The sequence below is a fragment of the Lepisosteus platostomus genome, chromosome 10 (assembly GCF_059453375.1).
Source record: "Lepisosteus platostomus isolate fLepPlt1 chromosome 10, fLepPlt1.hap1, whole genome shotgun sequence".
NCBI classification, from domain to species: Eukaryota; Metazoa; Chordata; class Actinopteri; order Semionotiformes; family Lepisosteidae; genus Lepisosteus; species Lepisosteus platostomus.
The window spans coordinates 7954972-7979548 of record NC_142620.1 but is presented as its reverse complement, the minus strand read 5'-3'; the positions used below and the strand labels follow the sequence as shown (position 1 = coordinate 7979548).

General features: G+C 44.4%; 1 protein-coding gene across 3 annotated transcripts in view; it reads left to right on the top strand.

Annotated features, from left to right (window-relative positions):
• Positions 1-18407, top strand: part of jag2b (jagged canonical Notch ligand 2b) — a 45082-nt gene extending 26675 nt beyond the window's left edge. For 2 of the 3 annotated variants that reach the window (XM_088647876.1, XM_088647874.1), the window contains exons 6-26: positions 1924-2054; positions 2587-2706; positions 2937-3050; positions 4182-4295; positions 5326-5439; positions 5887-5933; positions 6159-6332; positions 7644-7794; positions 8006-8170; positions 8274-8387; positions 8474-8587; positions 8736-8849; positions 9432-9548; positions 10776-10803; positions 11356-11441; positions 11899-12012; positions 12604-12719; positions 13948-14199; positions 14307-14438; positions 15615-15774; positions 16281-18407. In XM_088647876.1, the coding sequence (XP_088504002.1) occupies positions 1924-2054; positions 2587-2706; positions 2937-3050; positions 4182-4295; positions 5326-5439; positions 5887-5933; positions 6159-6332; positions 7644-7794; positions 8006-8170; positions 8274-8387; positions 8474-8587; positions 8736-8849; positions 9432-9548; positions 10776-10803; positions 11356-11441; positions 11899-12012; positions 12604-12719; positions 13948-14199; positions 14307-14438; positions 15615-15774; positions 16281-16765 (2962 nt within the window). In that variant the 3' untranslated portion in view covers positions 16766-18407. The remainder of the gene's footprint in view (positions 1-1923; positions 2055-2586; positions 2707-2936; positions 3051-4181; positions 4296-5325; positions 5440-5886; positions 5934-6158; positions 6333-7643; positions 7795-8005; positions 8171-8273; positions 8388-8473; positions 8588-8735; positions 8850-9431; positions 9549-10775; positions 10804-11355; positions 11442-11898; positions 12013-12603; positions 12720-13947; positions 14200-14306; positions 14439-15614; positions 15775-16280) is intronic. The other variant, XM_088647877.1, reaches the window with a different exon arrangement.
• The last annotated feature ends 6170 nt before the right edge of the window (positions 18408-24577 follow it).

The window sequence follows — 24577 nt, the reverse complement described above, 5'->3', positions numbered from 1 at the left end:
TGTCTTCTAACCACCTGTATTGGATCATTGCAATGCGGTGCCTTCATACTGTAATTGCTCTGCTGTATACTGAGCTGGTTGTAGGTCTGTCCTACAGGAGGAAGCATATGGGCTTGGGATGCCTGCAACAGCAGAGCAACTCGGTGTATAACGATGAGTGGGTGCTGGAGAATGTGATGCCTAGTGAGGGGACCTTGCCGAATTCTGCATTCAACCAAGCACAGGCAAAATGCTGGCATTTTTGTGGGCAAAATGGCTAAAGTAAAAATGCTGCATTTAGAACAAAACTAAGATGCTTGCATCCTGTTACTCATAACAGTCTGACTGAATTCTCCGAAACTGACACATAATTCAACCTAAGAAGGAAAACCAAAGAATTTGAGCAGCGTGTTCCTGTATCAGGCATGTTGAAGGCTCCAGTCAGTGATGTTCCGTTCTGGCCAGGAAATGGAGACGTGGTTATGTTTAGTACCTGTTAATCGAGGAAGCATCAAGACTTCCTCCAGAACAGGAAGGACTGATTTGTCTCCCTTCCCCCCCTCCGTACCACGAGCGAGAGTCCCACACGGTCACCTTTTGACTTGTAAACAGCGCTGTCGCTGCAGGCCGGCTGTGGCCTCCCTTGAGGAGCTCAATCTGACATCCAAACATGATGAATAGTCAAGGCCACCTGGGAGTCCATTCTTCTGCTCCTTCTTCCCTCTTCAGCATTTACATTTGACAGAATACAGTTCCATTCTGGCGGAAGGCTGTAGTCGGAAAGAGTAGGAAGAAGCACAAAGCTGACCCAGAGGCAAGTGCTTAGGCGATAACGTATCGCAGACAGGAGGTCATTTTGCACATGGAAGAGGCCTTTCAAATGTATTTTCCGTGTGGTGCCGTTCAAGCCGTATCCAAGCGACCTCTTTCATACTGTACTGTATTTCGTTTTTGTCTTGAGTGTCGTTGCACAGATGTAGGAAGACCGTAATAAAGATTTGGAGTGCTTGGTTTCAGTAGGCTATTTTGGAAGCATCACTGAAGTTATTTTAAGGATTGGCCGCAAGCCTTCCATGTTATGTATAGAGAGCCCTGAGTCTTTTGGCAAATATGCAGTAGAGTATATCCCAGGGTTTGTTCTGTTCACCTGTCCTGTGGATCCTGGTGTTGTACCTTTTCCACTGCGGTTCCACATCACTAAACTGCGGGGACCGTAAGTAACACTCCAGAGCAGTAGAGGATGTCCTGGACTTGACTGAGCTGTGATCCTGAGACTCGTCTGCCTGAGAGAACTCAAATTAAACACCAAGCACAGCCAGAGCCTCATTTTTCCTTCCTTGCTAGAGTGACCTTCTGGCATATGTGAATGGAGAAATCTTCACTCTTGCTGGGTGCAAAGATGTAGTGTACAGAATAAGATCAATTTAATTTTTAATCGGGCTTCCAGTTATTTGTGCTGTTGGTAGAACACAATTCAAACATGCTATTAAAATGCTGAAGAAAATCAAAGGATTCGTTGGTAAGTTTAGTGGTATATTTAGTTTGTGTCCTTATGCATAGAGCATCCCCTAATTTTAACGTCCCCGTTCCTGGCAGTGTTTCCAGAACTGAAGAAGATTGGACTGTGCTGCAGAGGCAGGGTTGATGTGCGCCAGGGGACCCCATCAGCTGCACGAAACCCACCCTTTATTTGAGTGTCCGCTGAAAGCCCTTGTAAATCTTGCCTTTTTTTTCCCCCCCACCAGCATCTGGAGTGAGAGAGAGAGGCACTTTAAAATGGGTACAGAGAGAACAGACTAGACAGCTGGGACTGCTACAACTGAGTGTTTATTTTATTGGTGTAGTGCAGCTCTTCAGGCAACATTTAATTTAAGTCTGGAAGTTTCCCCATCTGCTGTGCTCGTGCTGCAGGGCCGGGTTTAATTGGCGCTCCTGCTTTTCCAGGTGCCATTATGGCTGGCAGGGCCAGTTCTGTGAGGAGTGCCTGCCCTACCCTGGCTGTATGCACGGGACCTGCGTGAAACCCTGGCAGTGCAACTGCGAGAAGAACTGGGGAGGGCTGTTGTGTAACAAAGGTAGGACCGAGCCTTTCCCAGCACTGCTGTGCCAGTGGGCAGTCATTCCACTGTGCTCCTCACATGCAGGCTTTGCACAATTTCATTGCAGTGCCCTGTGCTGCACTCAGCTCCCCTTGCAGCTGTTCCCTGCTAGCCGAACACGCTGCAGTCGAGCTTGCTACAAAATGAGGTCGTGTGCAAGCCTGTTAAATGCTACGTACATAAATCCTGCCGTTTTCTGTGGTCGTTTTTTGTGCTGGATATGTCTTGATATGGGGGTGCTTGCCTAAAAAGGTAAGAATGGATTTTGGCAGTGTGTTCTGCGCTTTTAATGGTTTGTGTGTCGTGCCCTGGAGAGCCCCATGCTGATATCAGTCTGCGTGTGGCCTCTCTCCAGAGCAGGGAGGATTAACGACAGAGCTCTGCTGCCAGAGCGGAGGGGGTGGGGTGTCTGAGTGGGGGGGACTGGGGGGGACAGGATTCATGCAGTATTACTTTTTTTGTCCCTCCTGTCTAAACGCCCTTTTTCCCCTCCCTCATTGAAATGAAGATTTGAACTACTGTGGAACGCACAGCCCATGTCTGAATGGAGGCAAATGTATGAACACCGAGCCGGATGAGTATGACTGCGCTTGTCCTGATGGGTATTCGGGCAAAAACTGCGAAATTGGTAAGAGGTCCATTATAAATCATGATGCATACAGTGAAAAACCCATCAGGAGATTTAAATCTCTAAGAATTTTTTTGCATAAACCTGCTAATCATTTGACATTTCTAGATAAGACTTGGATATCTGAGAGTAAAGTGTTCATGTGTCTTCTGTGATTTTTTTTCCCCTTTTCTTTGATTGTAACGGCTTAAACTTTTACCACTTTCTTCCTTTAACCCCTGTATTTGTAGCTGAACACGCCTGTGCATCGAACCCTTGCGCAAATGGTGGCATTTGTCACGTGACCCCAACTGGCTTTGAGTGCCAGTGCCCCCAAGGCTGGAGTGGGCCCACTTGTGCCAATGGTGAGTGTACTTGACGTCTTTACGCGTGCCATTCTTGCGATGGTGAAACCGAGCTCGCCATCTGCTCATTACAATGCGCTGCAGACTGCGCCAGGGGGTTGGATGTTAGGGGCGTCATTTAAAAGCGCTGTTCAAAAACATGATGACATTCATGTACTTTTATTGCTGAGGGTTTTAAACGAATCACTACTGACATCATCAATTTAGACATGAGTTCAATTTGCACTCATTCCCTTGTTCCAAATATACATGTATGTGCAGGAGTACTGCCCGGTAGACCTTATGTTTTGCTAAGGTCTCTTCCTCCAGTGCCTTCTAGTACTTGCTTTTCTCCCTGAGCACGGTCACTATGAGCCTGCACATCTGGGGCCACAGCTGCATTGTCACAGCAACTGGGAATCTCAAGATGGGGTTCTGACTTTGTACTATCTTAGGTTTTAACAAATTAGCAATATGTTGGCTTCAACACTGGAATTGTTCAACGTTAATTTAAAGAACCATTTCTTAATTGTTTTGTTGCATTATTTTCTACGAACAAGGAACACTTATCCATAATTGGGTTTCTGTGCTTTTATCGTAAGTGTAAGGATTGTGTTTAATAGCATTTGATCTGTAGGCCTGGATTATGTAAAGGATAATCATGTTATAGTGTGAAGACAGTAACATCTTCTCACAAAAGCTAAGAGTCTTATCTGGAGCTCTGCCAGTGAGGGACTATAATAGCTCTGGATGCTCTTTCTTGTGGACAAGCTCTTGAAATAGGCTTTAGTGTTGTTTTTAATGTATTAGATAAGACTGGCTCCCATGCACTGTGAGGAGCCAGAAGGCTTTCCAGTTTAACTTTTTTATTTAAGCGTAATACACCTTGCGCACGTTCTAAATCTGGAAAGCACGAGACCTAATCTGGGTTTTATTCAAAATGTGAACAATGATAGGCCAAAACATCATCTGTATTTTTTTTTCCAACCAGCTTGGAATCTATCTGGTTGTGTAGTAACGGCATGGTTTAGCTCATCTCTGGTTGCAGTGTGTTGACATCTTTGAGATTAAGGTTCTGCTGGGCTGGGCTGTGGTGTTCTCCCGTGATTGACTGGCGAGCGGGCAGTCAGAGCAGTGTGGCATTTCTTTCAGATGTGGACGAGTGCGCCTCCAACCCCTGTGCTAGAGGGGGAACCTGTATCAATCAGGAGAATGGGTTTGAATGCCTTTGTCCTCCACAGTGGTCTGGAACAACCTGCCACCTGGGTAAGACCTTCTGTGGGTGCTGTTTCTCGCATTATAGATGTGCCTTTATTTTTGCTGCTCTAGACCAGTGAGTATTTGCAGCTAAAAATAAAGCCTGTTATGAGATCTATAGAAATTGCTTGCATGCGGTTTTGTTTTGTTCCAATATTTGGCCTTAATCAGTGGGACTGCTGTGTGGTTTGTTTTTCCTCAACATGTTGAGCCTATATTATGGCACATTTCTAATTTAAATTTGCTGCATGGAGAAAGCTGGGTATGATTTGAAACCTGATCCAGGTGACTTGGAAAGCTATAAATAATGCATGGCCTGGCAACTGCTAGCCTTGGGACTAAATTTAAAATAAAAGGGGTTATCTCTGGGTACAGATTGGGTAGTGGGGATAGACATGTCTCAAGTACCTCTGCTACTCTGGGTGCAATTTGTTCAGGAAATAGAGTCCTAAAGGAAATGGTCTATAACCTGTAAACAAGCTTCGGGATAAATTCAAGCCCGAGTTTTATTTTACAGCCTAAATTATATCCCCATCTCTCCTTTCATGCATTAGTCACTACCTGAACATGGATATCATGTGTCATTGAAAGACAGGTGCATTTCAGAGAAATAATTTGCACATTGATAACCCCTACTGAATATTTTAAAATGTCATGACCATGATGCCTTTCATGGGAGTTAAAGGTGTTGTAGCCCATTGGCATATGTTCAATAAGCCAGCTTACATTTCTCTGGTACAAGTCTTTATTTTTGTGTCATGAGGTATTTAAATGTAGCTGTTCCTCAGTAATGGGGTACTCCTTCACCACTGGAAGGGCCTTGAACAGCTGGATGGAAATAATTAACTTGTTTTATCAGAATGGTGGTTCCACCATAACATGCTGTAAAACAAGAGCAGGGAACAATTTTCCCAAATCTCTAATGTGCCCTAACTTTTGTTTCTTAAGGCAGTCCATGCATGATTTGCAGGTGTTGGGTGGCTGGGCTGGGAAGTGGTCTTACTCTGTTTTTCTTCCCATTTTCCTCTCTACTTTACAGATGCTAATGAGTGTATGGGGAATCCTTGCCTTAATGCTTACTCTTGCAAAAATTTAATTGGTGGATATTATTGTGCCTGCATTCGTGGATGGGCTGGACAGAACTGTGAAATCAGTTAGTATCCATTATTTGCTGCTATACTTTTCCACAAGCTTTTATCGATGAAAACAGATACTACTTCGCAGAAGAGTTCAGTGTTCCAAAGCCTGCTTTAAAAACAGTTCTTGAAGCACACAGAAGCCATATTTTCAATTGCGTGAGGAGGCAGAAAACATCCCAGTGAAATATCCAGGGAGTGTTTGGGGCTGCGTGTGTGAAGTAGATGTGCGCACACTGTAGGCTTTTGTCCAGGGTAGAGCAGAAGGCAGGCTTTTTGCAAGGGCAGCTTTGTTGCATGCAGTTAATAACATTGAACTTGGAATTTTACAAACTTAACAGAGGTTTGCCTGTTTGAGGCACTGAGATGGCATGTTTGCAATGAGCTGACTGCATGTTGAATAGTCTTAACTTGGCCACCAGTGTGTCTGGCATTGCAGGAACATTGTTTGTTTTCACTTTCAGATATAAATGATTGCAACGGACAGTGTCAGAATGGAGGAACCTGCCAGGTAAATTCTTTATTAATAGCAATTTGAAATTACATTTGTTGTGTTTTTCCTTGCCACGCAGAAGCATTTTCAGCCCGTGTGTATCGGATTTTTACCACTCTTCATCGCTCATAACCGCTTATTGCTATTGCGTTTTTGAAACCCTCCACAGCCCTTGGCGGTGTAGTTGGGGTCTCGCCGAAAGAGGGTGGCCCTTGAGCCCGTTTCTCCTTTCTCCCTGGGCAGGACGAGGTCGATGGGTACCGCTGTCAGTGCCTGCCGGGGTTCGTGGGCAGACACTGCGAGGGCCAGCGGAGCAAGTGTCCGGGGGCGCTGTGCAGGAACGGGGGCAAGTGCCACGATCTGTCCAACGGCTTTTTCTGCGAGTGCCCGCCAGGCTTCTCCGGAGATGTGTGCGAGGTGAGTAGGCCAGAGGGGTTGGGCGTGGGGAACTGCGCTAGGCCTTAGGCCACAGCTCAGCGGGCTGCCGATTCTTCATTGTGCAGCGGTTTCATACGTACGACGACCCTAAAGCTGTTGCTAGTCAGCTGAAAACGCGGCCTTGTGCAGTAATGCCTTCTATCCCGAGGCCGCAATGAGCATTTGAACCAAACGGCTGCTTGTCGTCGGCAGATCTCTGACCTGTCCAGCTGTGGGAACGAATGATCCCGATGCGGGGTGGCACTTTCTGTGTAATTCATGAAGGCGCTGTTGGCTCGCTGCAGGATCTAAAAATAAGGTTGTAGTGGATGAAGCAACTTTATTAGGGAGAGTTTGGCCGGCTGCCCTCTCGGCGCCCAGGAAGGCACAGGTGCCCTGCGCAGATCTTCAGCGATCCGTACCAACACCTCCACTTGCTCTCGGATGAGGACACGGGAGTTCAGTCTGAAAGAAGTCATCCGAGGGCCATTTCTGGGATAGCTGTATGAAAACAAATGTCCGATAAAGAGAATTTGGTGTTGGTGTAACATACATCTGTGGGATGTTAAGTTTTCTGATGCCAATTTGTATTGCAGTTTTTCTGTGGCAACCTTTTAAAATTGTATGCAACATTTTATTTATAACACATTAGTATAGCGAAAAATCCTCTCGCGGTGTTCTCTAGTGCGATTTTCACAAGGAGAAGCGGTAAGGGGCTCAGCACTCTTGACAGTTCAGGAGATATTTAATACTAAAGAATCCAGTATCACATCTGAAAGACCCACAGCTCAGACATTTAGACCGATCTCATCAACCAGCCATAAGTGACAGATTATTGAAGTGCAGGATTTCCATAAAAGGAAACAACTGCATTTGATGGTTTATAAGCTCCAAGTTTTGTTTAAGTTGAGGATTTTTCCCCTAATGATGTGTGACTTACAAAACCTGCAAAACGGAGAAATATGACCATGGTGCATGTGATTCATTGCCTGGTCTGTACTTTTGCTTTGTTAAAGGAAAGTAACTTAAAAAAAGCCTGTCTTTAGAGCTGTCCGTGTTTCTCACAGAAGTGGCGTGATTTAATATCTGCAAGTCAGTCTGAAGCCTCTCAGCTGGGCTCCAACTGCAGCTTCTAACCAGACTGCTGGTGGATCCTAGGAAACTCAGGTGTTTACTGTTTAAGACCCAGGCTTGGAGAGCTGCATTTCTTTTAATGGGATTACAGGCCTCTGCCCGAGATCTCTCTTCTGCATTTAGAAGGATTTGAATTCCAGGCTTTATCTGATGTAACTGTGACATTGTCTGTTTCAGGTTAAAAGCGATCCTTGTAACCCAAACCCCTGTCAGAATGAAGCTACTTGTCACAATTCCTTTGGGGATTATTACTGTGCCTGTCCAGAAGACTACGAGGGAAAGAACTGTTCTGATCTGAAGGACCACTGCAAAACTACCCCCTGCGAAGGTATTGTTCTGCCTCTCTTTATATTAATTACCCAGCAGTCCTAGTCTCAGCCGCTGTGACATCATGGCCAAGCTTTACGATCCATCTGTTTGATTGATTTTCAAATCGCCCGAGCTCTCTTCGTCCTCCATGGAGTTCCGGCCTTGAGATCTATATTTTTACAGGTGGGCAGGTTACGTGGGCAAAAATCGATCTGCCTCTTCCTTTCCAGTTATCGACAGCTGTACGATAGCCGTCGCGTCCAATACCACCCATGATGGAGTGCGCCACATTTCCTCCAACGTGTGCGGCCCGCACGGACAGTGCATCAGCCAGCCGGGAGGGAATTTCACTTGCTCCTGTGACCAGGGATTTACGGGGATCTACTGCCATGAAAGTACGTGGAGATCTGCTGTTGTTTGCAAATGCCGAAACCTCTATCGCCGCATCCGCTGTATTGTCACTGGCCTTTTTCTCTCTTTCTCTCCCCCCTTCCTCAGACATCAACGACTGCATTTCGGGTCCCTGCAAGAACGGGGGCACCTGCATCGATGGAGTCAACTCCTTTCAGTGCTTCTGCCCCGATGGCTGGGAAGGAGAGCTGTGTGATCTCAGTAAGAGAGTGTCCGCACCCTAACCTCTTTGCTTGTCTGGGAAGGCTTTTTCCTGTTCATTAATCGCTGGTTTGTACCGTCTTCAGACGTGAATGACTGTGACCGCAACCCTTGCAAGAACAGTGGCCGCTGTGTGGACTTGGTGAATGACTTCTACTGCGAATGCATGGACAACTGGAAAGGGAAGACCTGCCATTCGCGTGAGTTTTTTTTTTTTTTTTGCCGTTTTGCTTTTTGTTTGACCAGCAAGCTCCTCTGTGGGTCCAGATCCAGATGTTTATTAACTGACCGAAACAATCACTCATCCAGTCCTGCCGGTGGTGACCCCTGACCTGTCCTCCTCCGCAGGTGAAAGTCAGTGTGATGCCAATACCTGCAGCAATGGCGGCACCTGCTATGATCATGGAGACACCTTCCGCTGCGCCTGTCCTCCAGGGTGGGGCGGCAGCACCTGTAACACAGGTCAGTTCCTTTCCTCCTCCTACCCCCTTCTACAGATACCAGGGTCAACCAAAACTTTTCTCTTCAACCTCTCTCTCATACAAATAAAAGAAAACACACAAACGATTTTGGGGAACTAAACAGTTCTACACGCATATATACCTCACCTGTACGGGGCATCAGGCCTTTCCACTTCTTGGAAAGCTGAACACAAATCGGAGAATCTCACCAATTCCTTTTGGAGAAGAGCAGGAAAAAAATAACCTAAGATCACAAACTGTACTTGAGCCATTTTTTTAGCTGTGTTTTGCCTTGCACTAAGCTCTTCAGTTTTGAAGCTAACTATTAAATGTATCTTCAGCGCCAGCTGTTCTGGCTTTTTACCCATAATTAAAAAGAATTACAATCTTTGATAATCACTTCACCTCCCCCCCCACACACAATCTTATGAATGTCGGTTTCCATCTTTAGTTAACACGAAAAGTGATTTCAAACTCGGCGTGAGCCGGAGTGTGTGGAATGAGCGCCTGTCTTTTCATTGCGAGTTGACTTGTTTCGAATCCCCCATGTTGGGGAAAAACCAAATTGTTCTCTGAATTCCAGCAAAGAACAGCACCTGTGCGTCGCGCCCCTGTGCGAATGGGGGCACGTGCGTAGGCGGGGGCGACGGCTTCACCTGCATCTGCAAGGAAGGCTGGGAAGGACCCACCTGCACACAGAGTAAGACTTCATTTGCCAGCATCTTCATAACTCCTTGCGTTGCAAGTTACTGTCTTTGCAGGAGTGTGCCTGCTTGGCAGGCATAGCTTTTGGGCAAGGAAAGTTCCATGAGGCATGGAGAGAGCTTGCGTTTTTAAAGTGGGTGGTTGGTTTTTCTCGGCGGATAACCTCCGTATTGTAGTAGCATACCAACGTTTAAGCTTTTAAGGTGGAGTTCACCTTTTCATGACTTGACTTGCATAAAAAGCAAAGCTCGGTAATTTTTTTTTTCTTGCGCTTAACCCAAATTGACATTTCATGAATTTGTCTTAAAGCCAACTATTGAGAGGTTGGTGTGTGTGTGTGGGGTGGTGATGCACATCTTGGATTTCCTTTTCTCAGCTTCAGTAAATTTGTAACAGTATACAGTAGCTTTTGGTTGATAGTTTGCTGCTTGAACAAACAACAAAAACAACGGCTTTTACTTTTTTACTTTGAGATACAATTACATAGTTATATCCCCTTCTAGACCAAGATAATTGTGCAATCAAACACATTGTGAAGAAACTTTGACTCAGATAGGAGTGACCAGGCCAGCTCTAAAGAATCTTGGATCAGTGACATGTTAAACACCCGTTAACAATGGTGCTGTAACAATCAATACCCCCAGTACACTGCCCCATCTCCCAGCAGCTATTGAGAATGTGATGTCATCTGTCTCCTGCTGCGACAGGGGCTTGGAGGTTAACATATACAATAGTTTTATTTCAGACTTTGCACGTGTCCTTTACCTTAAAAGGGCAGGGAAATTCAGAATTGAACTCTTGAAATGTAGAAGGCTGTACATTTTCTGCTGCAGATGGTCCTCTATGCACCTGATGACCTTATTTCTTCCGGTGTATGAACAGACACACCTGAACAAGTCGTGGTATTTGTGCAGTGGGAGCGTGATTCTGAAAGAATGTCTGCTTATCGTATTACTTTTAATGGCCTACTTGCATCTGCATGCACTAAGACAGATGTGTACAAGTACAAATTTTTCTGCTCCTTCATAATGCACTAGAGGCTTGATGCAGTCAAATGTACTGCCTTTTCATAATGACTCATTAAATACAAAATCTGATCCGAAGTCCGGATATGTGCTTCAGGACCTGAAAATGCCAGGGAAAGAAGACTTGTCTCGGTTTGAATGTTTTGCTTAAAAATGAGTGAATTTTTTTTTCTAATAATTTATCTTCTTTTCCACAGACATCAATGACTGCAGCCCTCACCCCTGGTAAGTCCAGTGTTTAGGACTGGAGTTTCTGTGTCTAAATGATTCGACTGTTATATCATTGCAGTTGTGATGCTGTAGGCCAAATTTCTTCTGCACTTGACTTCTCATAGAATGTTCAAGTTGTAGTGCTTACCCTCCCCTTTCTTCATGTTAAATTATCATAATGGTCCCAAATTGTAGCTTTTTTCTTCCCGCAGGAAGCACAACCCCTTTAAAATACAGAGGCAGCTACTAAATCATCCTTGTATTTGATGGCTTGCGGCGTTCAATTTTCTTAACGTGAAACCTACAATTCACAAAAGGCTCCGGAGTCAGGCCAGATGCTGTTTTTAAAAAGCCCTTTCCAGAGCGACAGTGTGGGATGGAGATGGGGGAGGCCGGTTCTCCGCCCCCTCTCCATGGGGCGAGAGAGGCTCAGCACGGAGACCGGTTGGATTTGCATCTGAAGGCGGTGTTAGCGAAGTGAAATATGCCTTTGTGATCCTCCTCCTCTGTCATTGTGCCACAAGAGGAATTTGTTCTGACGGGTGACTTTTGGTTTTGTTCCTGCAGCTACAATGGTGGCATCTGTGTAGATGGTGTGAACTGGTTTCGATGTGAATGCGCGCCTGGGTTTGCTGGCCCTGACTGCAGGATCAGTAAGTACCTTGAGGGAAGTGGGTTGTTGGGGGATTATGGGTACTTCCTGCCCAGTGAGGTCATGTGTATCCCCTAAAGATGAAACACAAGTCGGCTGAGTAGCTCGTCAATACTGAGACTGTTACATCCCCACACAAAATGGAACTTTTTCCTACACTGGGGAGGGGAAGTTGAAATAGTGGTTTCCATTTTGCTTGTGTGACTTTTTTCGGTTGAGCACTAGGTGTAAACTCGAGGACTCCTTTGACATATCTTATAGTCTTTATTCTCAGAAGGCACTTAGGATTGGTTTTCCCCATGAGCAATCATATTTCTTTGGTCTCATGGAGGAATACGCAGTGATTGTGTGGGTCCCAGTCCCTGAAGAGATGACGGGAACAGTATGTTGTCTTGCTTGATTGCATGCAGTTCAGAAAATCAGTTAATTTGTTGATGGTGTCTGTCCCTTGTATCTAGACATTGATGAATGCCAGTCATCCCCCTGCGCGTATGGTGCAACCTGTATTGACGAGATAAATGGGTACAGATGTGTCTGCCCCATTGGGAGAGCGGGACCCCGATGTCAAGAATGTAAGTTGGTTTTGGGAGGGGGTTTGCTTGTTTGCTTCTCTAGAGAGATCACTTTATTGGCCTATACAATTTCTTGCATTAGGAATTTCTTTTCAAATACCCCAACTTGCTCTCCATGAGACACACAGACAGTGAGAGAAGCTTGGGCCTTGCTCAGGGGCCCAATGGAGTAGAATTCCTCTGCTGGCCGTGGGATTCGAGCTGGCAACCTTCCAGCCACAGGTGCAGATCCTTAGCTGCAGAGCCACCGCTCTGCCCTATAGACTGTGACTAAATTAAGCACTCTTATGTAGCCTACTGCAGCACTAATGATCCAAAGATCAGTTCTGACCAGGATCTAGGCAAGAAAAAATGGGTGATTTCCTCGGCTGGTAGTATTGCAGATTTGTTCATCTGTGCTGCAGACTCTTCTTGGTCATTTGACTGTGTCCTGTAGTCGTGTGAACACTGTTTTTCACATCATACGGAAGACAAAGATGGTCATCTTGCCACTGCACAGATAGACCAGGTGCCATAAACGTTTCCCTCCGACACTGGATGAGGCACTGGCTCAGCCTGCCTGCCTGACTGGGCATGTCTGCTCTCCTGTAGTTATCGGGTTCGGGAAGATGTGCCGCTACACCGGGCTGCAGTTTCCCCATGGCAGCCATTGGGAGGAGGAGTGCAACACCTGTCAGTGTGTGGATGGCAACATCGAGTGTACCAAGGTAGGTGAAGCACTGTTGCACTTGCGGGCAGCCCTTCTCAAAAGTGCTTGCATGCACATTTCTTCTGACCAAGTGTGAAAACAAGGCAGGGCTGTTGGATGTTCAGGGCTTATTGATCCCTGGCACGCCTCTTCATTTTTCTGGATTTCTGTTTGTGAAGTCTGGTCTCTGAGTGCTCTATTATAGTGAAATAATAAAGTGTAATATAGCTTTAAAGACAGGTCTCTGTGCAGGAAGCATCAGTGATGATGACAGGGCTCAGGAGTTAATCAGGCAACAGGGAGCTCTGCAGGGAAGAGGCCTGGAACAGCAAAATGTTTATTTAAGCCCCACAAAATAAATACACTCTGTAACTGCTTGTGGCTTGTGATTTATTGTGGCTTGTGGCAAATGAACACTGGGCACCAAAGGCTAAGACTGTGTAGATACCATCATATCAGCACTGTTTTCTACTATTGTGTGTTAGTAGTCCACGTACTGTTTGAAAAATTTATGCTGGCTTAATTGTCTGACCTCTCTGCTGGATTGAAAAAGATGATGTTCACACTTGTTTTGGTGTTCCTGTCAAAGAGAAGGCTGCACAAAGGCATAACAGTGGCCTTTGTGTGAGTGTGGTGCCTAACTTGTAGCACTATGTATGTATTCACCTAAATTACCTGTTCATGTGTGAAGCTAAATTGAAGGTTGTATGTTCTCTCCCTTCTAACCCAGTTGCCTGTTCATTAAAACAGAGGGTCTCCAGTTAATAACATAAGCACAGGTTTCTGTCACGCTGATTAAGATCGAGCAACATTGGTGCTCTTTATGATCACAATAATCCTTGATGTCTGGGATGATGTGCAATCCAGAATGCCTTTATGCATGCTTTTGTAATTAAAAACTCCTACAACAGTGGATTAATCTTTTCACAGTTCCCAAAGTTCCTGGTGTATTGCTTTTTCCATTTGTAGTTGATGCATTAAACAAAGTAGACTTGCACACAGAGCACACCGAGTTTGTTGTCAGTAATGCAATCAAGTGCTCCTCAGTTGTGCTGGCTCTTTATGAAAATGAGGTGCCATATTCTCTTTGTGCACAAACTTCCTTATCAGGAAGGTGATTGTTATGTTGGAGGACTCTGACTCATCCCTGCAAAAACAACGGGACTGTTGGCTGAGCAGGAAGACCTCTCGTTTCAGTCAAGTCAACCCAGAGCAAGTGTTGACTCTCCTGGCTGTCTGTGTTGCAGGTGCTGTGTGGACACAAGCCATGTCTTCTGCACAGGGTGCCAGGACAGGATGGCCACTACTGCCCCAAAGACCAGGACTGCCAGAAGCACAACTACCTGACCTGCTTTTCTCCCCCCTGTGACCAGTGGGGCATCTGCTCATCGCCGAACCCCTCTCCCCCTGCAAACACCAAGTGCAAGCCCAACAGTGACTACATGGACAACAGCTGTGCAAGAATCACCTTGATATTTAACAAAGACAAAGTGCCAATGGTAAGTTCACTCATGTGGCATGATTGCTTTGGAGAGGAAATAAAAATTTGGAATGTCCCATTTTATCTTGAAAGCTGCCCCATGCTCATTCGTCTCCTGTATCGCAGGGCACCACCGTGGAAAACATCTGTAAAGAATTGCGGTACCTGCCAGCAGCACGGACCGTGGCCAAGGAGAGGACTCTGCAAGTGCTGTGTGACGTCTCCTATTCCCAAGAGGATGCTGTGGAGGTGGCCATAGTAAGTCCTTCCTGACCGCTGAATCTCCTCCTCCTGCCCTGTGTCCCACAGCTTTAAAACCCTCTTCCGCTGTGTCTTTTCACAAGTTAAACAGCACGTGCATTTGTTCAAAGAAAATTGCTTAAGAACAATTAAGTTGTGTTTTGAGCTTTTAAAAAATGATTTTTTTCCTCCATCATAAGTACACACTGTAAGAGAGGTTCAAGGAAGAGGAGCCCATCTTCCGTGCTCAAACAACCCTTAGTCACTAGAATGGCTTAATATCCTTTTCGTTTCAGTGTTGATCTATTACTCCTCCTTTGTCATCTGGGATTAAAATTGGCATTGGCGGTTGGCAATGATCAAATTTATGCAATATAAATGTCTGTAAGCTTGCAAATATTTTTTAAAATACTGAATTGCTGTGTTCCTGAAGATCTCGGAGCCATTTTGTTCCTGAGGACTAATAATAAAAAGATTGTTCTTTTTTGACAAGTGTGATTACAGAATCTTGAGCAAGTGCAAATTAAATGACTTATGTGAACACCATGCATTGCGTCTGAAGAAGAGTGGTACTAATTAGTGTAATATGCTGTAGTACCATGATGAATGGTAATGAGCAACCTCTGTATGCCTCTTTCAGATGTAACACTAAACCTTTTTGTCCTCTTTAGTTAGGATCTTCATTTAGACTAGGCGCAGTCTCCATTTTGAGCTCCTAATAAATACTTGTGTGATATGCTGACCTAGTATTGCAGGAAGCCACAATGGCTACACAAAGAAAACTACAGGAAAACAGCTTGTGAAAGGGAAGAGCTCTGCCTTTCTTAAGTCTGTTGAAACGTGTCATTTTGAGCTGTACCTGGGGACAGAGATTTGTCAGGTGATTGAGTGGAGAGCTCATGGGGTGAGGGCTTGGTTAGGGGTGGGGTCATGGTGTGTTTCAAGTTGACAGGGCTGTGAAAGCCGTGCCTTTGGGGCCGAGAGTGTTAAAACTGTGACTTTCGATAATCTTTGACCTCATCATACATTGGAGGTTAAGACCTAGACACACTCTGACTTTCTTCCCAAGGTATAACTCACAAATTAAGCCTTTTAGCGAGTCCTAGGTATAATGGCTTGTTCCTGTTGAGCCGCCTAAATGAGGGAGAGATCAGCCCACTCACTCTCTCTTCTTCTCCCTCTGCTGCGTTTCAGTCCTTTAAGCGGGACGAGCCGGATCACAGTCGCATCAAGGAAGCAGCCAGCACGATCAGCAAAGCGCTAGACAAAAAGCGTGCTGACAACAGCACGGTCTTTTCGGCCATTGTAAACGTCAAAGCGCAACCTGAGCCCGAACCAGGAGGCGTTGGTCAAGGTGAGTGCTCATGTTAAGAGAAATCCTTTTTGCGATCACCTATGTTCTCCTACAAAAAGAGTGACGAGTTGTTGAACTAAGGTTTATGACGTCCTCCAGTTTCTTTCTGGGTCTTGTTTTATGTTGTCATGCTGCAAAAACATTTATCATGGAGCAAGGTTCAGTTTTATCATGCAAGAATGCAACAGGGACAGGTTGTATTTCATAATAAAAGAATGTATCCTCTCTTACAAGGCCATCTCCTGGGTCTGGTGTCTGTAGGTTTTCTTCCAGCTTTTCTCTTAAGCCCAATCGGCTCATTTGGCCAATGACCAATTGAATAATTTTAACAGCTCCTTCCAGTTCTTCAGCTGCTGGTTCTCTTAAGAGACCTAGAAAACATGCAGACACCCCAGCCCTGCAGGAGTAGGATTGTCCTCCCCTGGTCTAGACAGAGAAAGCCACTTAGTTTTCCTCTTCACCTGACTAACCCTCAACCTACATGCATTGTTGGTGTATCTTTCCAGTTTACCTGCTATATGTGCTGCTCCCATTGTTCGTCATTCTCTGGATCATCTGCTTCGTCATCTGCGTCTGGTGGATGAGGAAGAGGAGAAAAGAGAGGGAAAGATGCCACATGTCGGCAGATGACAGCGTGAACAATCAGTGGGAGCCTCTGAACCCCATCCGCAACCCCATAGTCAAGCCATGCAGCAACAGAGACATTCAGTACGAATGCAAGAAACTCATGTCCCCCCCCAACAGGACTTGCGATGGGGGGGAGGAGGAAGAGGAGGAGGAGATGGAGCTGGAGAGGGAGGGCTTGGAGGTGGAGAAGTGTCCCTCACACAAATTCGCAAAGACTGGAGTGCAGGGAAAAGGGGGCATCATCTGCACAACCTGCAGCGTGCCGGCGAAAGCGCCGCACCGGACCTCCTACCACCCCAAGGACAACAGGTGTAAAAACACTAACACTGCAGTCAGCGAACAAGTCAAAGACAATTGCGTATGAACAAAGTCCAACAGGGGAGCGTCCTCCGTGCCTGCTCAATCTCATGCACAAGGAAGTGATGCACGTCGTCTTGGACGTTCAAGAACATCTGAACCAACCCGTTTTTTTTGTATTGTTGTTTTTTTTCCCCTCCATCTGTAAATTATTTGTGGCTCTGTGCGGACACAGAGAAAAATCTTTTGATATTCATGCTTTTTTTTTTTTTATGTACAGCGAATTGTATTATTTGTACCAGAGGCGGAACGAGGCCTACATGTGCGACGTACTGTTCAGAAATTGTATAAAGAGGACTTGTATTTTTTTGTTTTGTTTACAGAATGTTACTTTTTAGTTTTGGTTTGTACTCGTCCTAGTTCTTCTAGAAGCACAGAGCCGCCTCCTGCCTGAGGGGGAGGTTGAGGCCTTGCTTGTGTGACGCTGGTCTGCGCAGACCTGGAGGAAACAACTGAACGGCAGCTCTCTGCACTTGTTACACTTGTTGCTACTGTCGGTCTTTTTTCACCCGAATTTGCCTTAGAACATGTGGGGCGCTTTTGCAGCCGTGCGTGAAAAGTGGCCTTTTTCTTTCCGATTTTTGTTTTTCCCTATTGTCTCCTTAAGATGAGGATTGCAGTATTTGTGTTTGTAGCAAGTGCCTTGAGATGAACCTTTTTTTTCCATTTCTTTTTCCTCGCCTAGTGACTGTCAAAGTAGGCCCTACGATTAACATTCAAAGGGAAGATCTGTTCTTCAGAACTCTGCTGTTTGTAACTTTGAAAGGTATTTGATCAAAAAAACAAGATGTGTGTATATATGTATATATTAAAGGAATCGCTGTGTATATTTGAATTTAGTAACTTAAGACAAGTCATAAAGTCATTTTTTTATTTTTTTTTTATAATGCCATTCCTTTTATTTATGTCAGTTGACAAAGGCAGGTTTTATAACTGTTAAAAGTGTAACTTTACAGCATCCCGCATTACCGTAAGAACATTAATATAAGCATTGATCATTGTTCTGTTAAAATAAGTTAAATGATTGTGTAATGTACACCAATATGTTTGCTTTTCTGATGGGTTACCTGTTTTGGGCTCATTTTGCTGCTTCAGTTTTTAGAGAAATGTGTATAAGTTCCTTACAAATCTTCAAAAGTGTGGGACATTGCATCCACTGACTTTACTTTGTGAATACTGCTATGTCACACATGTAATACTATGTATTTGTGCAACTGATCACTGATAGGCCTAATGAAGGGAACAATTTTTTTGTTAAGCATTTGTTAGTGCTGTTTCTGTACTGCAGCAGGATGGAAATTGTCTACCGAATTGAAACGAAATGAATTACCTCATAAGTGGTAGTGAATGTTTTTTATTGTTTCTTTTTTTAAACAAAAAGCTTTAATATCACTCATTTAGAACAAGCATCCTGTTTCGATATTTGGGATGAGATAAAAGGAGAAAAAAAAAATAAAGACACTACCCACCATTCAAGCTGGTTAACTGAGACATTTGTAAAAGAAGAAACCCAAGTGAATGTTAAGAGTTGTAATTATTTTGTACAAAAGAGCAGTTGCTTTGCAGAGTCATTGGTTCGTTAGTGGAATTTTGTTTGACATTGTCTTAGAAATAAATCAAACTATTTATTAAAGCATTTTATAACTGTTTTTCACACCTTTTCTGTGGCATTAAGTTCCCTTGGCAGGAGTTGGAAACAGGTTTTCCCATAGGCCTCTAACCTGGCAGGAGTCTTCCCATCCTTCCTTACCCTATTGCAAAGCTCAGTCAAAACGCCACCTTGAAGTTTCATTGCACAAACCAAGTCTTTCTGCTCTACGTTTGTCAAACCAGTAATGATCATTCACTTTTTAAATGCATGGTGCACAATAAATTCACACGACTGTGTTTTTCAGGCAAAACAATATCTAGCTTTTGTTTTACAGTCCCCATATTCCACTGCATGAGAAATATTCTGTGAAGCCTTCTTCGGTTTCCGGTTACAACACGAGAAGCGAGTTGGTGAAGTAACAGCTTGAGGAGAGACGATAATTCAGTTGTGCTGCTTCCTGACCGAGGCCGATTGGCTGAATGAAACCGTGAGACTAGATCAATAAAAACCAGATCAGTTTTATTTTAACCAGCCAATGAATTCAAGTCTCTCGTTCTGGTCTGACTGCAGGTCGCCCAATAAAGTAATTCCCATCTCCTGGCTTCATCCGCTATGAATATTTAATGAGAGTGTTTGTTCCTGTATGCCACATGATTCCCAGTCTCCCCTGGGTACGACGAGCTTAATGGGTGCAATTTGCTGAGGAGTGCAGGATATTTTTCAGTATCGGGTCACTGAGTAATGCACTGGTTTCATATGCATCCTCCGTACATATGCTATTCGAATAGTCATGATTAAAATAATCAAATTCAGCTCCATAACACACTCCTTACTTGCCCCATCTACAGAAAAAGGAAATTCATGTCAGTCTGCAGTGAACAGCCCGACTTTGTCGGGGCAAAAACAGTGTTGAAAACATTGGGCAGAGGGAGTCTACATCACTAGCCTGAAGAACCGGATTCAGACAGAGGGCATAGAGAAAGCAGCGGTTAAGGAACCCACTTAAGGGCCCAAACGGCTAAAAACTAAAAGGAGAGGAAGGAGAATCCCTGCTTAGGTGACATAACTTTTTAGAGGGAGACAAATACTACTTCTCTGATTAAATTGATGATTTGGGGTTTTAACAATTGCTGCCAAGATGCATGACCATCAATACCCTAGTTTGATGTATGTCTGCTATACGTGTGTGTATGTGAATATACTGGGAAGTTAGTAGTACCTGTGGCATAGACTGAAGTTTGTTTTGGCGTATCTCATTCCCATGCCATGCAGTTCCTCGTGGCTTTTAATTCTGTTTTGCAATGCAAGCCTCAACAGTATTGTATCCGTTTTAACTAGCACGGAAAACATACAGAGCTGAACATGTCTATCAGTAATGCATGTGCCATATCTTGTGCTTTCCATTTCACATTGTTATTAGAATTGCATAATTAGACATGATTGATTTGCTTTTGAAAGTGAAAAATTTTGTTTTGGCAAGATAAGATCCAGCATGGCGTTAGATAATAAAATGGTCTGCAGTTCCTGCTGCAGAGATGAAGAGATGTCACCACTTTGATTCTTGGGCAGATCTCAAAACAAGAATCTTTAGGGATTCTGAGCCCACTGACCTACCTGCCCCTGCACAGATGTCATCATAACTTCACTGTCCCTATCATGAGCTGGACCATATCCAGAGTTTTTGTAGTTGTTGTTCTTTGGAGGTGAAATATCGGCACAAGGATTTTATCCCATAAAGCATTACCAACTGGACCCTGGAGTGCACATGGCCATGAGTAGCACAGCTCAGACCCTTATGAGTTTAAACGGCACACAAACTGGAGATTTATTGCTGTAGACTAACTCACCTGAAGTCCTGGGAAGTGAAATGTACTTTTCTTTGCATCCCATATCCCATATGTTCTGTTCAAATGGTCAGCTTTTGCCATCTTAAAACCTTCAACAGGCTAATCAGATTTGGAGCAGTCGAGGGTCTGATTCCCACAGGTAACAATCTGTATCTCATATGCCTAACCACAGATATTTTCATAGCGATCAGGATCTCCAGTTCATAATTTGTCCAGTGTTCCTAATTACATTGAGGTGAAAATACAGGTATGTAAAAGGTGTTGAAAATGGTTAATGGGAGAAGTCTAGTGGGATGGTAGGAACTAATGGCTTCAATTCAAAGCCTTGTACAAACACTGTTTCTTCTGATTACTGTGATAACAGGCGATCTGGGAATTACAGTATATTCCTGCACAAATTCCAATGAGTTTGTTGAATTCTTTATTCCAGTCAGTTTGTATTACTCTCGCATCTCATCGAATGCCTTCGTGCACGTTGTTATCTCGGGTACTTGTTAGTGGCTGTGCTCTTCTGAGCCCGCAGTGCTGCTGAAGGCCGTGGGCCTGGTTCAGCTGTAGCTGAAGGGATCCAGAAGTAAAGAAAGCAAAGTCAGAGCTGTATTGAATGGGAGTTGGAGAGACATGGGTCATTATAAATCTAGCCACGGTTGCCTGGGGTCCCCTAGTAGCTCCCCCAGTAAAGGGGCTCACTTGGGTGCTTGGTTGGAGCTCTGTGATCCAGGTGTCTGAGGTATCTGGTTCATGCGACTGGCACCTTCCTTAAGGGAAAGATTGAGATTATCCAACGTTGGACACATTGAAATCGACTCTCTACAACAGAAACTCCTTCTGTCTCCTAGGCTTGCGCTGCAGTCAGTGAGGGACCTCTCCTCCAGCCAGCACCGAGACTGGTGTACGGTGTTGTACAGCCTGTGATGTGTTCAAACCCAAATGGCTTGAACCTGGTGGGGGGGGTTTGGAGGAATCTCCCTGCGAAGTGAGAAGTGACGACGGCTGTTCCGAGCCAGGTCGGTTTATAGCAAAGAATAATTCGTGATTCTGAACTCCCAAACCACTGGAAGAACTGTTCAGGCATTCTTTGACATTGGAGAGAGTGCTCAAGCACTAGCATGAGCATAGCAAGTGGCAAACAACCATTCGTTCCTATTGAGGTGGCTGCATCAACCTCCATAACAACCTGGAGAAAGGCCTTTAACCCTTGATCTCTGCTGAGAGGAGCTCTGACACATTGTGAACAAATCAGCTTCTGTTTTGTGGTTTGTCATTCCTTCCACACGTCAGCCTTATGTGTTGTTTGTATTCCTCACCGCCCATCAGCCAGCTAGATATGCTTGTGCTAGTGCAGGGGATTTTCAGTGCATTTTGACTGGGGCAGGAAAAGTAAAACTGTGCTGCTGGAAGAAGGGTATTTTATGAACTGTCAGGGACTATCCCACACCTCAGTTCTCTATTAGCTCTTGCTTGATTGTCGCCTTTAAACTTTTGCAGTTACTTCCAGAAAATTCACAGTAATTTAATGCTTGGGAATAAAGTGTAGAAAATCATGAACGCCTGAGTGAATAACAAAGGTGAGGACGGCAGTGATGTCTGTCAGTGCTGCAGAGATCGGTCTGTGTTGCGTGTCGATGCCCTTGGGCGCTGGGTTTTCATGTCACCTGAGCAGTATGGGCTAAAAAAAACACAAATACCAAGGTAAATACAGGTCCCCAGTAAAGTTACCATCAACATGACCGATGAAATTACACAGATGTAAGTATATGGTAAACACTACATGGATTGTGTTGTCTTTAGCTGACCAGGTGCACACAAACCAACCATAACACAGCTTTTATTCTCCTTCCTCTTTAATGGAGATGTCACCATAGAGACAGGTTCATTTTCCACTTCATTAAAGTGTCTCGCTCTCCACTTTCTGGTGACATCTTTGAACATGACAGATGTAGTTTTTCCTTTGGCTCAAGATCAAGGTGAATAGCTGTGCACATATATGTTACCAAAGTACTGTGGTTACCCTTCATAGATGTACCACTGGAGAATGTGAATATTAGTTTATAGCTTCCTAGGGGTGGCTGGCCTAATTGATTGAACTTTCTGTACTACACAATAAATAATATAAACCATACTGTACATACAGTATTGTAAACCCACACACTGTATACAGTATGTGGTTTGCAAAAGCAGTGTCAGAAGCAAGAGCATTCTGGAGTATAAAATGAAGGAATTAAAGATATGGCAATATATTTGTTGATCTCAATATAATATATACTGATGGAAAAAAGAAAAGCAACATTTTCTAGACTGAGAATTCTGTGGTTATTGCTAATGTAGTTTCACAAAAAGTTGTCAAGATAATGTTTTAAGCCCCCTGACCAGCAATACAGCCTGTGCAGTGAGGCACTGCAACTCGCCAATCACACAAAAGCTCGTTAGGTGCACTTTTACCCAACAAGGTCCAAGTGGAACAATGCCTGATCAGGTCACTTTTAAAAAAGGCCTAAATTCAAAGCTTAGGTCACTGCAAGAAAAAGGCCACACTTAGTCGCTTTTCTGTGCCTTCCATAATGCCTCGAATGTCACCAGAAGCGAGGAAGACCATTGGCATGCTGCAGGTAGGCATGTCATGTGCCAGCGTTGCCAGACACTCCACTGCGTCCCGACTGCAGAGAATTTTTCAGCAGACCGGCAGGACAGATGACCCATCCAAGATCCGGTCGCCCACGATTGACCACACAACAGCAGGACCAACACATCAGACTGGTCCATCTGAGAGATCGTTTCAGATCTGCCACCCATACAGCTGCTGAAACTGCCGGCAGACACAATGCCTGCATCTATAACAGAACATTGAGGCTCCGTGCTGCTGGCCTCAGAGCAAGGCGACCTGTCAGAGGCCCTCTGCTCACACCTCCTAGACGTCACACCCGACGGGCTTGGGCCAGACAGAGGCTGCGATGGACTCGTCAGCAGTGGCATCAGGTCCTCTTCACAGATGAGTCACTCTTCAGCCTGTTCCACGCAGACGGGAGGGCCAGTGTGTGGAAGTGGAGGCGTTGTGTTACTTTTTTCCTGCAATATATATACTGTATATCAGGCAGAGACCTGTGGTTTCCCAGCTCTTTAAACATACTGGAAATAGAAAAGTTTGGTCATGTTACAGGAGTTGAGACAAACATAAACACAGTAGTTTATCGACATCTTATATCTGGATGGCTGCCTGAAGAGAAATGCAGATTTGGCCATTTTGTCCTTAGCTATCACAAATGGGGTCAGATTTTACCCAAACGACACCTAGAAATAGAAACATCAACTGAGTGTCTTTGATTCTCAGACAATCTAACAAAATGTCTTACAAAGCATGCCCAGAAAGCATTGCAATTGTCAATGTAATGTCACAACTGCTGTGTCACAAACCTTTATAGTTCATTGATTAATGGTAACTGCAGTCAGAATAGAAACATGGTGTGATGTAAGTATGTTACTGTTTCTATTCAAAGGTTCTTATGGATTACCATTATACTGGAGTACATGAAAGGAGATCCAATCCTGCGATCCAAACTTCAGACATTGAATGAGCCAACTGTAACACAATTCTTACATTTACAAGCCTATCTTACCATTGTGCAAAGCAGAGTGCACCATCATGGCCTATATAATGGCCACCACAGCAGAGCACAAACACGTTATAAAGATTTGCACTATTAATATATAATAGTGTTGTGCATGCCTTTGTGTGCAATGACTAATTCACTGAAAAGGTAATCATAAAGAGCACATGAGTTATGTAACATTATATTTAAGGGAATTTTTTTCATATAAAACCTCTGTAATGTGTGATTAAAATCAATGCTTTACACAGTAATTACATTGTGCCATTTATGTATATGACAAACCAGCTTTACAGTATGAGGATAAGCACTGGCCAACAAACTGGAATGTCTCAGACAATGTTTTGCAGCCTTGACACCCAGACTTTGTGAAAGAAGAAAAAAGTGACACTAAGCACACTGTTTCTGGTATTTTTCCACAAGAAAAGCAACTTGCGCCAAGGGTTTGAACTGAGCTAGTCAGTCTGTTAATAAATGCAGGTTTTCTCTCTCTGAATTTTCTGCCATTTTTCTTCTTATTAAGGCTAAGAAAAGTGCCTCTCAGGCCAGAACAAAGGCACTGTGAGGATTAAAGTATCTGAACGAGGGTGGTGTGAGTGCTGTAGTCATTGCCATAGGAAAGGAGCTCTGAACAAGACAGTACAAATATAAAATGATATTACAGCCTGGCTGCCTCTAAGCTTAATTACCTGGGGATGCTCCTAGTCATCAGCACTTGACATAGACTAATGGTCCCCTTTGGCCTGATCTCAACCCTGCATAGTGATGTATGTGCT